The sequence below is a fragment of the Microcaecilia unicolor genome, chromosome 3, assembly GCF_901765095.1.
Source record: "Microcaecilia unicolor chromosome 3, aMicUni1.1, whole genome shotgun sequence".
NCBI lineage: Eukaryota > Metazoa > Chordata > Amphibia > Gymnophiona > Siphonopidae > Microcaecilia > Microcaecilia unicolor.
Window position 1 is genome coordinate 193354480 of NC_044033.1, and position 13599 is coordinate 193368078.

A 13599-nucleotide genomic window follows, 5' to 3' on the forward strand; every position below is an offset into this window, starting at 1 on the left:
AACATGCCGTTCCACGGTCAACTTAGCATGTATTATAACCCCCATGAAATTCTGTACCCCATCCAAACCAGACTAACCAGTGAGGTTAATTGATCATCTTCCTAACCCTAATATCTTTTCATTCATCCAATCCTTCACATTCCTAAATACACTAGTTAAAAAAGATAATGTTATCTGAACTAAACCTTTGATCGGAAACACCAGTGTAATGTCATCTGCTTAAATAAAATACATCACCCCCAATTCACTCAGAATTGTTCCTAAAGGAGCCGAATATTGAATAAAATAGGAGACAGCGGGGATCAATCCCACGACACATTGTCCATTCCTTAGATATTTATTGTCTCTCCCCATTGCACTCAGCCCTGTGTCTCAAAAACCCATCAAACCAGGCTCTGACTCTACCCGATACACTAAATCAAACACCGCAGACAAATCAACTATCACAAAATCAATTCACAACCTCAACTCAGTTAACGAGAGCATCAGCACCGTTTCCATACTAAACAAGTACAGAATCTAGATTGGGCATCTACTAACAATTTCTAGGTATCCAAATAATCCTACAATTGTATCGCCAACCTCCCTCCATTATTTTTGCAAACAAAGGATTTCATACGATCAATCCCAATTCTTTCAAAACATTTCCTTTCTGCAAAATGGAGTTGAGCATCTTAATAATGGTCTATGGACTTTTCCTTTAGGAAGCCATCCAAATCTTTTTTTTTTAAACCCCGCTAAGCTCACCGCTTTTACTACATTCTCTGGCAATGAATTCCAGAATTTAATTACACGAGTAAAGAAATATTTTCTCCAATTTGTTTTAAATTTACTACTTTGTAGCTTCACTGCGTGCCCCCTAGTCCTAGTATTTTTGGAACCTGGATCTCCAATTTTATTTTCACTACCTTATCCTAAAAACACTGCGCTAATTCTTGGGCTTCTATTAACCTTTTAGCTACTGTACCCTGAGATTTAGTTAACTTTCATATAATACCAAATAATACCCTTCCAGAACCATCTTCCCCAATATTCCCATGTGCACAGTAAATTGGTAAAACAGACCACACAGTTGACACCCTCTCTCTAGTTAAAACAGAAAAACTAAATTCTTTACTTCAGAGGCTTTTTCTCCCTGAATTCTGAGAGATTTTCCTATTTTCACAGGCTCCCCTCTCATTAAGGAAGGGGAAATCACTTCACACAGAAGAAACAGTTCTGGTTAAACAGAAATCACTTATTACCTGTCCTTCTCGAGGGAGCAGACGCTATCGTTCAGGGTGGAGGTGAGTTCAGAATGACCGCTGTTCCTCATGATACTATCACCACGGTTATTCATGCGACTCTCTACTGTGGACAGCCAAGTCTAGGGCATTAAAAAAAGCGGTTTTATGCCAGGCAAAAGCCCCTCTGCAAGCTCCTCAAGAATGTACCAATAGTACCCCCACCACTAGCCCCTCATACAGTGAACCTGCAGTATCTCCCATCTCCAGCCCCTTCACATACTATACCTACATGCACCCTTTCTGTAACCCCTCCCCCCCCTCATGGTTATCAGGAGCTGGTACACAAGAAGGGTGCATGCTTTTACATTCTCCCTCATGGACAAGCCCGCGTTCCTCACCCTCACCTCATATTTCTGGATTTCCAACTGTAATTTCTCAATGTTGCCGAGTGTTTCCGAGATCTTTGGCTCCAGGCTGTTAGGGTTCCCCATCTGCGGGGATTTCTGATAAACATCCTTCATCTTATTCAAGGCATCTCTGCAGGTCAATAAAAGCAAGTTAGTAACTGCAAACAATAATGTTTGTGAAGTGACTGAGTGCAAATCCCTGTCTAACACAGGCAATAATTTTGGTGCTAGCTGGAGTGGTATCTTTGGGAGGGCATCGCCATAGCAGGGGTCTTTATATCAAGGAAGTTCCTGCAGCTATACCTGTGTCTGAGGGGTCTCCAAATGGAAGTTTCACACCTATCTCAATAGAACAAACCTTCCTTGTAAACCAGGTAGGCTGGATTAGGTCTCAGTGTTTTGAGCTGTTCCAAACTGAACTTGATGTTCACCATGTACAATACGTATATGGGCTCACGAGTCCCTTGTATCAAGCTGGTGGCGCCCAATACAACCGGGAAAACTACATCTTTCTCCTCTGCCCATGAGCTAGTTGGTTTTGGCATAACTGGTTTGAGGGAATATTCAGCAGTGACGTCCACTTAAGTTGCTGCTGAAAAGCCCCAGATAGATCTGCACAAGTGATTTAAGAGTCAGGAGCCTCCTCAAAATATCAACCCCATAAGTTTTAAGCCCCTTTGTAAAATATATCCAAAGGTCTTCCAGAAGATAACTTCCTAATGTGGGAGCTAAGAGAAAAGGACGACGACTCTAGTCAGATCTAGCCTGGCTCAGGAATTTGGTGGAATTACTATGAATTCTCAGATTGTGGCCTGGACAGTATGGAATTAATCATTTGGACTATGCAAAAGGACTTACAGTACTTCCAACAATGGAATCGCATTACCTTTGATCTATTTCTTTTTGTAAATCTCGTTTTCTTTCTTCTATCTTCTGCTGCAGCTTTTTTCTCCTCTGCTCAGGGGGCAAATGGCTGAAATCCTCTGTTACAATGCTCTGTAATAACAAAAGATTCCTGCTGACAAGGTGGGCAATGTTCCCCATAGCTCGGCAGGCCTTCCGCATATATGCACGAGTTTGCATGGATTTTGCACGGGGGAATATTCTGACCCTTCCCTAAAACTCAAACAGCGGAAAGACTAGCACAGAACCAATGTATGAAATCCAACTTACCCCCCTCTTCAGGGTGCGGAAGGAAGAGATTCGGGGTTTCAATGTCTTATTAACCTCATTCAGACAGTAAGACAGGGGATCCCGGCTGAACCTGGGGGATGGGGGTCCATTAGCAGCAGATGAAGAGTAAGAATTTAGGAATGAAAGGGGAGGTGACGGAAGCTAAGTACAGAAAAAAAAGAAAGCAAAAACTCAGTTGAAGGGAAAACACAGAACACAGATACAACCCCCAGAGACCACAGCGAGGACAGATTCCCTCTGAAGACACCACACATTAAGAGACCCCCCAGACCCCTCCCTTTACACCTCAATGCACCAAAGCATAAGAGACCATCACCTCTCCACCCAGAGAAAGCATCAGAAGACTGATAAAGAGAAGGACCTTAATCCACAGGCAAAGAGAAGATGCAGTGGGAGAGAAGGGAGGGATAGATCTGGGCTTCAGGAGGAGAATTCAGGCTGAAAGAGGCAGCAGTGGGGGGGAAAGGAGACAAGTACCTGGAGGAGGCAGCAGACACAGAGCCAGGAAAAGGTGGTGGCAAAAGAGGAAGAGGAGTAGGCAGGATGTGAGGGAAGGGGTGGAGGAGGAACTGGAGAAGAGCCCTGAGGCATTAGCAGATTGGGGGGGGGGGAGGGGAGGGGAGCAGTGGCGTAGCCACAGGTGGGCTTGGCCCACCCATTTATGGCTCAGGCCCACCCAACAGTAGCACGTGTTTAGTGGTAGCTGGTGGGAATCCCAAGCTCCGCCAGCTGAAGATTTCCCCCTGATGGTAACAAAAACGCTACTCTCCACAACACCGGCACCTGCGCATGCTCAGTTTTCAGTGCATTCCTTCTGCCAAGGTGGAAAGAAGCGTTTTCCCACCAGCTGAGATTTTTTTTTTTTTTTTGGGGGGGGGGGGGGGGAACACTTGGTGCCCACCCAATTCTTGCCTAGGCCCACCCAAAATCTGTTGTCGGCTACACCCCTGGAGGGGAGGGCAGGGTCTGGAAGAGCCTGTGCAGGTGGGGAGAGAAGAAGATGGAAACAGGAGAGGGGGCATCATTTTACACAGCACCTGGATGGGAAACTCAGGCACAGTAACAGCAGACAGAGGGCTGCGTCTGAACCTCAAAGCTTCAAACTTAGTGGTCCTTCCTCAAATGAAGGTGGTGGAAAAAGTCCTAGGGATGTCTATTTAAGTTAAGAGCTCACTAAAGGCCTGATTTAATAACAGCATATCTTTTCTCCTCTGCACCTTCTAAATGGGCTCCCAGAACCAGCCCCAATGTTGCACCAAGGTTAAGACAATCTTCACACCTTCTCGGAGATATTCTGCACTCGAAAATTTCATAAAATTCACATTACAGCTCTGAACGAGGACCCCAACCCCACAAGTGAATTTCCCACGACCTGCCCCTTTCCCTCACCTGTCCTTGGCCATCTCTGGTGGTTGTTAAAATCTGCAACCAGTTACTTCAGGAAGGTTCTTCTCTGATTTCAACACAGAGCCAGCAGTCAGAGCTGGTCAAGAACAAGCAGAGCAATGGCAATGAATAGAGCCCAACGCTCTGCAGGAGGGAACATGCTGGGGGACTGGGTAAGGGGGGCTTCTACTGGTAGAAAGGGGCTCAGACCACAGGAACTGGAGGTATAAAAGGACAGGAAGCTGAGGGTGGAGCTTCCCCTCCCCCACTGCCCAGCATCTCTAGGTGCACCTGTAAGTACCTGACCTGTATCAGTGTTCACACCTCTACATGTATGTGGTGTAGAAAGAGCTCTTCAGTGTCTGAAACCAACACCAAGGGTCCCCACCATAGTCAGAAGACCAGTGAAGTGATTTAAAGCAGTCCAGCATCTCTAATACACACTGTGCCCCTCATCGCAGTTCCCAGCTCCAGTTATAATCAAAAAATTCATTCAGAGGCAAATCTAGCAACAGTACTAGCCTCTGCTTTCAATGCCCTCAATCAACCCCTCATCGCAGTTCCCAGCTCCAGTTATAATCAAAAAATTCATTCAGAGGCAAATCTAGCAACAGTACTAGCCTCTTCTTTCAATGCCCTCAATCAACCCCCCCCCCCCCCCAAAGCTAGCTCTACACAAAACAGCTGCTTAGACCCCACAGGACCCCCCCCCCCCCCCCGCCCAGATTCCCTCAAAATCTCTTCCAGAAAAGTATCCGGTAGAGGCAAAGGAGCGATGATGAAGCCCCACACCCAGGGTGAGAGGAGAGCAGGGTTACCACGTTAATATTTTTGATGTGAGAGGGCAGCAACTTTTCCATACTCACTTTATTTTTTTTCATAAAGGGCCAGCGCTTTGCTTTGCTCTTTCCCAGCAGTCTGGAGTCTCCTCGGAGATCCAGGGCCCCTTTCAGAGTCCCTAAGCTACTGTCCGATGACGTGCGATTCATGGGCTGACTGAAATCCTCAAACTCTACGTCTCCGGGTCTCTCAAAGCCAGATTTATTCATCTCAATCAGCATCTGGGAGTCCTGACAATGACACATAAAAAACCCCCAATTAACTGATTGCCCAGGCCTGGGGGGGTGGGGGGGAGAGGTTATTCCCAGGTCAGAATAACTACGACAATGACACCTTAATCCCAACACAGGAAGAAAAGAGAACAGCCCTCCCCCCCCCAAAGAATAATCTCCGACACACAGAGGTACAACCTCTCCCCCCACGTAAGACGCAGCACCGACAAGGCACTCCAGAATAATCTCTCTCACACAGAGTCTCTACATACGTGTTTCTCATTCACAGAATCCGCTGCCACCTTCATGCCTTCCAGACACTTCCCAATTATGGGCACAACTTGCTGCTCTGCGCTGGAAAAGAGGCTGAACCCCTCTTTGAGTTTCACCGTTCTTCTCTCGTCCATTTCTTGCAACTTCTGTCAGAGAGAGAGAGAGAGAGAGAGAAAGACAGAGTGTGATTACATTGCAAGGTCTGTGGGGCGGCCAGAGGACAGACCGCAGGAGAAATCTCCCTCCTTACCCTGAAGGTCTCGGGCATCTGGCTATAGTAGAACCGGCTCTGGTCCTGGTTGAACTTCTGTAGGCAGGAGGCGTAATCATTCTTGCTCTCCTCAGCCATGTCGCTCCGCAGCTGCGACTGCTGTTTCGCCTGCATGGATGAGAGTAAGTTGTTCACGGTTAAGAGCTGCAGCCGAGACTGTGGGTGTAAAGGAGATGGACCGAGCAGGTCAGCGCTCAGAAAGAGGAGAGGTACCACATGGACCCACGCCAGATGATCATCGAGCCCAGCATCAAGTCTCAGTCACTGGGAGTAACTAGCAGATACAAAATTAAACATGCACAATATTAACACAATTAGCAAAGAAAGAAAATCCTCAGAGCGCTGACTCAGACGCCAGAAAAGTTTTTAAAAGCATTAAGCTTTTTACAGAATGTCAAACGGCCCATTTTCCAGCCAAATCTTTAGGCCTTAAATAGAAAGCCATTCCGTAACGGTCCCTCCCAGTTGATACAGCGACAGAGATAGCCAGATTTGTCTAGCAATTAACCAAACACGACTACATTAATACAATCGCCGCAAGTTGAAAAATACTTGTTACCTTTTCTAAATGTGTCACCTGTTAGATTTAAGGAGATTCCCCCAGCCTTAGTGTTATCTGAAAGGGTAAAACCTCTCTTCCCCCATCACCCTTTTCATTTTACAGGCCACGTTATCACAAACAACCCCTTCAGCTCATCTCCAAGCTGAACAGCTCCGACCTCTCTCTGTACTGAAGCTGTTCCAGTCCCTTTATCATGTCTGTTGCCCTTATTCTAGTTTTAGAAAAAATTTTTAAAAACTCACCTTTTTAAGAAACTTTTAGAATGATCGTCTTGTTTGTGTTACTTTTGCTTTTCTACCATTTGTTATTATAAATGTCATTGCTAGGATTCGATCTTTTGTTCTAAACGTCTGTTTTGTGACTTTATGATCTGAATTGCTATTTGGAACATTTTTATCGTAAACCATCGCGCGCTCAAGGCTTAAGCGGTAATATAAAAATAACAAATTGTTATTATTCTCTGAACCTTTTCAAACTCCACTACATCTTTAGACCAGAACTACACACAATATTCACAACTGAATCACACCACACATCAGAGACCAAGCAATAAACACAAAAAGCTACTTCACACTTTCATAGCTTCAAATCAGGAAAGCCAAAGTGTTGATATTGAGAGAGTTCCATCTGAAAGTCTGAAAAACAGGAACACATCAGATACCCTACACACAGTCATACCAGGGTACAAATTATATCACAGTGATAGAGTGGATCAAATTGGTGGAGGGGTAGCATTGTATGTTAAGGAGGGCCTTGAATCAAATAGATTGAAAATTCTGCAGGAAACAAAACACATCTTGGAATCCCTATGGATTGAAATTCCATGTGTAAAGGGGAAAAGGATAGTGATAGGAGTGTACTACCGTCTGCCTAGCCAGGATGAACAGACGGATGTAGAAATGTTAAAGGAAATTAGGGAGGCTAACAGCCTGGGGAACACACTAAATGAAAAATTATTTCTTACTTGGTAATTTTTTTTCCTTTCATTGCAGCAGATGAATCCAGAGACTTGCGGGTTGTGACCACCTACCAGCAGGTGGAGACAGAGCGCGCTGAACTGCAGTGTCTTATAGGATGGAATGCTCCTAGGTCAGTTAGTATTTCTCATAAAAAGCAGAAGAAAACAGAATTATAACATTTCTACTTCCAACAGCGAAAAGTGCTAAACCAAGAACTGCAAACACGTAAACCGATTAGAACAGTCCATCTAAAATATAAAAATGCAGCAACAAGTTCCAACAGAAAGAACTAACAGATAGGAACTGCTGCAACTAAAGGAAAGAAAATTATCAGGTAAGAAATATTTTTTCATTCCTTAGCGTCAGTGGGATGTAGCAAAGCAGTCCTGAAATAAGGTGGGAACCTAAAGCTCCCGCACATAGCACCGATACTCCAAAAGATGCATCCAACCAAGCAGAGACATCCAAACGGTAGTGTCTGGAGAAGATCTGCAAGGAAGGCCATGTGTCCATGTCGCTGCTCTACATATTTCCTCCACAGAGAACAGACGGGCTTCCGCCCAGGAAATCATGACAGCTCGGGTAGAAGGTGCCCGGAATCTAGCCAGAAGTGGTTTACTAGCTCGTAACCACGCAATAACCTACTTGACCCAGCGAGATAACGTGGTTTGGGAAGATGCATTACCTTTCTGAAGTCCTGAGCAAAGCACAAACAATGATCTGACCAACGGAGATCGTTGGTCGCTTCCAAACAGTGTAGGATCACATGGCAAACATCAAGGAAATCGGAAGAAATAAAGGTTGAGATGAAAGGCAGAAACCACCTTAGGAAGCAATGACTGGACTGTGCGCCCCGTCACCCCTTCAGAAATCCAGAGTATCTCGACAGGACGAAGTCTGCAGTTCCGAAACCCTGCTTGGACAGATACCTGGATTTCTAATTAAAATGAGGCTGCCGTGGACAATAGTCCCTGGTATCTTTAAAACGAGAGCAAGCCTGACCCGACCTGAAAGAACAGGAAGACGCTCAGTCATTGAGTCACCCAGATCTTTCACCAACTTGGCTAAATCATCACCAAAAAACAGCTTGCCCTCAAAAGGGAGCTTAACCAGCCACTGTTTGAAGATGCATCTGCTGCCCAGCGGCACGACTACAGCAAATGACAGGCTGTGACCACCAAAGACATCTGCTTGGGTCGATGCCCAAATCAAGTCATACAAGGAATCTGCCAAAAATGCCAGCCCCATCTCCACATCCAACAATTCAAGAGGAGGTTGACTGTTGGCCTTCTGGAAAGAATCTGAAATGTGTTGCACCCAGCTAAAGCACGTCCTAGCAGCATACAAGCTGCTGCAGAGAGAGAGAGAGAACTTCTGAATTGTCAGAGGAAGGCTGCGTTGCATCCACCAGTTGAGGCTGAGTTTGGCTTGGAGGGTCCAAAAGAGATGGGAACCAACATCTAATGTGGAATCTGACCCATGGAAGAATGTCAAAGTTAGAGGCCACTGCACCCAGAACTTGAACATATTCCCAGACCCCATGATCTGGTTGGGAAAGTAGAACCTGACTTGGGTGTCAATCTTTGGCTGATCAGCAACAGGAAGAAATGTCTTCCCTAAACCTATGTCGAACATCACTCCCAGATACGCCAAGATTTGTGTTGGAAACAACTGTTTCTGGTGAAATTGAATACCAATCCTGAGGACTGAAGAAGAGCATCTATCTTGGATGAAACTTGCAGACTCTCTTGAAAGGAAGAGTCGTAAATCAGCCAATCACGAGGTATGGATAAACCTGCAGTCCGTCCTTGTGAAGGAAGGTTGCCACTACTACCATGACTTTGAAAAAAATGTCCTTGGTGATGTGGAAAGGCAGAATGACATGGTCATAAACGATAATGTTCTCCAAGGATTGCAAATCACAAATCTTCTGTGGGAAGGTGAAATGGGAATGAAAGCACGCTTCCTTGAGATCCAGGGAGGTTAGAAACTCTGCCTGCTAGACTGAAGCTATTACAGACTGCAATGTTCCCATTGTGAAATGTTGAACCTTTAACACGCCGACTTTTTTGAAGTCTAAACTCAGGTAGAAGGAAGCTCTCTTCTTTGGAACTATAAAGTAAATGGAATAACTTCTAGTTCCCCAATTGCAACTGGGGACAGTCTGGACTGTTACTAAATGAAGAAGCATTTGCAAGGTGTCTGGAACTGCTCGTTATTTGGGCTGGAGCTTGCATGGAGATTCCAAGAAAAAAAATCTGCAGCGGAACGGGAGAACTCCAGTTTGTAACCTTGCAACCTTGCTTTAGTATTTCCACACATTGGTCTGAGGTAACTTTGCCCCACTCCTCACGGAACCTGGAGAGGAGTCCAGCTATTATGAAACCCAAGGAGTGAACTGAGAGCCCATCACATTGGGAGATAGAGAAGGCATTGGTAGAGGCATATTTTCAAAGCACTTAGCCTTCCAAAGTTCCATAGGTTTCTATGGAACTTTGGAAGGCTTTGAAAATCAGCCCCCTGGAATTTGAAGCAGAGTTCTTTCTGGCAGAATGAAAGACGGCTCGTCTTTGTTGAAGTGGGAACCCTGAAAGTTAGATTTGCCTGGCCTGTAGCAATTGGCCTCACAAAACCTAAGATGAGACCGAGAGGATTTAAAAGAATATTTAGATTTGTCCTCTGGCAATCTCCTAGACTTGGAGTCCCCTACGTCTTTACCCAACTTCTCTAGATCTTCTCCAAACAAAAGTTTACCTCTAAAAGTGCTAAGCGTGAGTTAGAAGCCAAATCAGCTGTCCAATGCCTAAGCCAGATCCATCTTCTTGCCAAGAGAGTCAAGAATGGCTAATGTGGCTGCTCGTTGGAGCTAACATGGCTCGTTGTACCACTGTGCACTATTGATGGCAAGGTGCAGAGGGACTTGAACCAGCAACTTCTAGATCTCTGTGCTCACTCTCAGCTGGTTGCTTTAACCATTAAGCTATTCCTCTACACTGAAGTAGCTTAGTAATAAATCGCTAGCTGTCCAATACGATGAGAAGGTGCAAAACTGCAATAGAAGCATTTAGAGACACTGACATACAGCTAGAGATGCTGCTGATACAGCGGTGGCTGGAGCTAGTAGGCAATAGTTCGGACCAGTGTCAGTGTGCAATACAAGAGAACAGAGCTGCTGTAGAAAGCCAAAAGCACTGTAGAGTAGTGTTAGCTGTCTCAGCCACGCAATGAACTGCTTTGTCAAGGCAAGCAAAATGGGAGAGAGAAGTAAACTAGGCCCCGTTTGAAAGAGAACCTGTGACCTTCACAGCCACACTAGTTAGCTCCAATAAGCAGCCGGTTCTAACGCACAGGCACACCAGCCATTCTCGACTCTCTCGCAGTGGTGTAGCCACAGGTGGGCCTGGATGGGCCCGGGCCCACCCAAAATTGTGACACGCTGTGGCTGGTGGGGATCCCCAAACCTTTCCAACTGAAGATTTTCTCTCCTTGGGCAACCAGCGCTCTTCCAAATGTGTCAGTCAGTCAGCAGCACTTGCCTTGAGCTGACGTTGAGACCGGCCCTTCTGCACATGCTGTTTTCGCACATGCAAGAGCACTGAGCATGCACGGCCTGCCAGCAGCAGCATCAGATTGAGGCAAGTGCTGCCGGCTGCCGTTTGGAAGAGTGCTGGCTGCTTCAGGAGGAGGAAGAAATCCTCAGCTGGCATGGTTTGGGGATCCCCACCAGCTCAAGTATTTAATATTTGGGGTTTGTGGGCAGGGAGAGGTGGAGAGAACAGCAAACCAGAGGGGGGCCGGGGGAGGGTGAATTCCATGCCCACCCACCTTAGGCTCAGGCCCATCCAAAATTAGCCCTCTGGCTCTCTCAGCAAGAAGATAACTCTGGTTTAGACATTAGAGGTAAACTTTTGTTTGGAGAAGATCTAAAATGATGCACAAAACAGCCTTGAACCTGTGACCTTCCAGAGTAAAACTCTTTTGCACCTGCAGAAAATGACCCCCCCCCCCCCGCAGAACTGAGGCTCCAGGTTACCAGAGAGACCAGTGCACTAGTCCCAGAAAAGAACTCAATATGGAAGATGGAGCAAACAGCATAAGCCTGACTAAGGAAACTACTTCCTATACTGTCAATATAAATAGAGTTTCTGGTAAGAAAAAGGAAGAGAGGAAAACTTACAGGGTGTTGAAGTAACTAACTGCCCTCTGCGAGGGGCTCGAAGTTCTCTAAATGATAGTATCTAAGAATATGAGAACGCTAAGTGGGCCCTTTCACAGGACCAAATGCACATAGTCCACTGACTCCCACACACCAACTCTCCAACTAGAAGTAAAATCTTAACCACAGCTGCCAAGGGATCCCGATTTTTGAGAAGGAGATTTTAGTACACGCCCCCAGCCCCGCCCCCACTCTGCCTTGGCTCCACCCACTCTACCTCATGGCTCTGCCCCCTGGCATACCTCAATCCCACAGCCATTCCAGAAAATATTTTATTTACACCAGTGACAGCAGAGATGGGTAAGAGGCAGTGTTTCTGTTCACTCTATTAAACCCCCTATCCAGCACTTGTTCCCCCAAATATCCAAACCTAGACATACATAGTTAGTGTCTAGCTGCTAACCGTGGATATTCTGTGACAGATAACCACATATCCTCACTTAGGCACTAAAACACTATTTAACCAGCCAGGAACAGCTCCTAAGCGGCTAAACGGACACTATCAGGCCCTCTGTGTCTATCCCGAGATACCACTAACCCTTTCCACATCCGCTTTTGTTGCACCGATGTCCTGATCTAGTGTTTGGGGGGGGGGGGGGGGGCGGCAGGGGATGGGGCTGGTGTGCATGGACTCTTCGTCTATCCAGAATGTCACTAACCTTTTCCACATCTGCTTTTGTTACGCTGATATCCTGGTCTAGTCTCTCAGCCGTCAGGTGAGCTCTCTCCGATTCCCTGCAATCCCGCTCAAACTTCCGTTTACTCTGTAAAAAAATAATCTGTCATTAGAATGTCCTGAACAGCAGCTGCAGTGCCGTCACCAGCAGAGGCACTGGGTGAACAGACCCCCCTTCACCCACACCCATTTTCCCCTGTGGAATTCCTCATGAAGATCTTGGTATGTGGAGGGGTAAAAGATTTCCACCACAGTCACGCACACTGGGGTGAATACAAAGCACAGTTTAAATGGGCAGAAGAAGCCCCGGAGGGCCAGATATCCTTATGCGAGTCCCACATACAACCCAGCGGCTAGCACATAATAAATTAGCCCTGGTTACTCAATGCAGGAGCCTGGACAGTGGCATAGCAAGGGGGGGGGGGGGGGGGGGGGGCGGGAGGGGCGGTACGCCCCGGATTTCTGCTCGGGAGGGGGTGCTCCCTGCCAGCTCCCCCCCCCCCTCGGCGAATTGACACCCCCCACCTTTAAAAAGAATACTGGGAGTCGCGCCTGCCCTGCACGTACAAGAAATGTGGACCATCGGTTGTTCCCCTCGCTCTGTCCCGCCCTCCGCTGACGCAACTTCCTATTTCCGCAAGGGCGGGACAGAGCAAGAGAAGAGCCGAGGGTCCACATTTCTTGTACGTGCAGGGCAGGCGCGACTCCCGGTATTCTTTTTAAAGGTAGGGTGCGGGAGCTGGTCGGGGGGGGGGGGGGGGGGGGGAGGTTGTCATCGTGCTGCACCCGGTGGGGGGGGGGGGGGGTGGAACGGCGAACCGCCCCGGGTGGCAGCCCCCCCCGCTACGCCACTGAGCCTGGACATGACCAGGCAGTCAATATTAAAAAAAAAAAAAAACGCTAACCAATGCGGGCTGAATATTGACCGAACTGTGCACAAGGACGGGACACTGCCATCGCAGCCTGAACTGGAGCAGACTTACACTTTCCAGCTGCTTCAGGGTGGTTTCCAGTTGCTGCTGGGCTCTCCTTCCCTCCTGCAGATGCTGGAATATGAAAAGACACATAGTAACCAGGAGGAAAAGCTAAGGGAGAAAAGTCTTTCGCAGGAATTAGCGGCAGAAGATGGAGTCCGTCACTGTCAGCCGAGGAAAGGGGAAGCAAAAGTCGAGAGGGAGACCCTGGTGAGGGAGGAGGGAGGGTATGTTTACACATGTATTAAAAAAAAATAGAAGATTGGTTGAGCTCTCTGCAGCTGAAATTGAATGCCGTCGAGAGAGGGGGCGGAAGGGGGCAAAATTCCTCAGGCCCAGCCCCAGGCAGCTTCTTCCTGCTGCTGGGTCTGTCCTCCCCTTCTCCTACGTACTGCCCAGGACC

The 13599-nt window shown here is 47.0% G+C and overlaps 1 protein-coding gene across 2 annotated transcripts in view; it reads right to left on the bottom strand.

Moving 5' to 3' along the window:
• Positions 1-13599, bottom strand: part of TRIP10 (thyroid hormone receptor interactor 10) — a 35970-nt gene that overhangs the window by 7843 nt on the left and 14528 nt on the right. Inside the window, exons 5-13 of one of the 2 annotated variants that reach the window (XM_030196873.1) lie at positions 13206-13268; positions 12206-12310; positions 5789-5917; positions 5538-5684; positions 5080-5283; positions 2807-2968; positions 2520-2629; positions 1631-1763; positions 1245-1366 (exon numbers count right to left, since the gene is read on the bottom strand). In XM_030196873.1, the coding sequence (XP_030052733.1) occupies positions 1245-1366; positions 1631-1763; positions 2520-2629; positions 2807-2968; positions 5080-5283; positions 5538-5684; positions 5789-5917; positions 12206-12310; positions 13206-13268 (1175 nt within the window). The remainder of the gene's footprint in view (positions 1-1244; positions 1367-1630; positions 1764-2519; positions 2630-2806; positions 2969-5079; positions 5284-5537; positions 5685-5788; positions 5918-12205; positions 12311-13205; positions 13269-13599) is intronic. The other variant, XM_030196874.1, reaches the window with a different exon arrangement.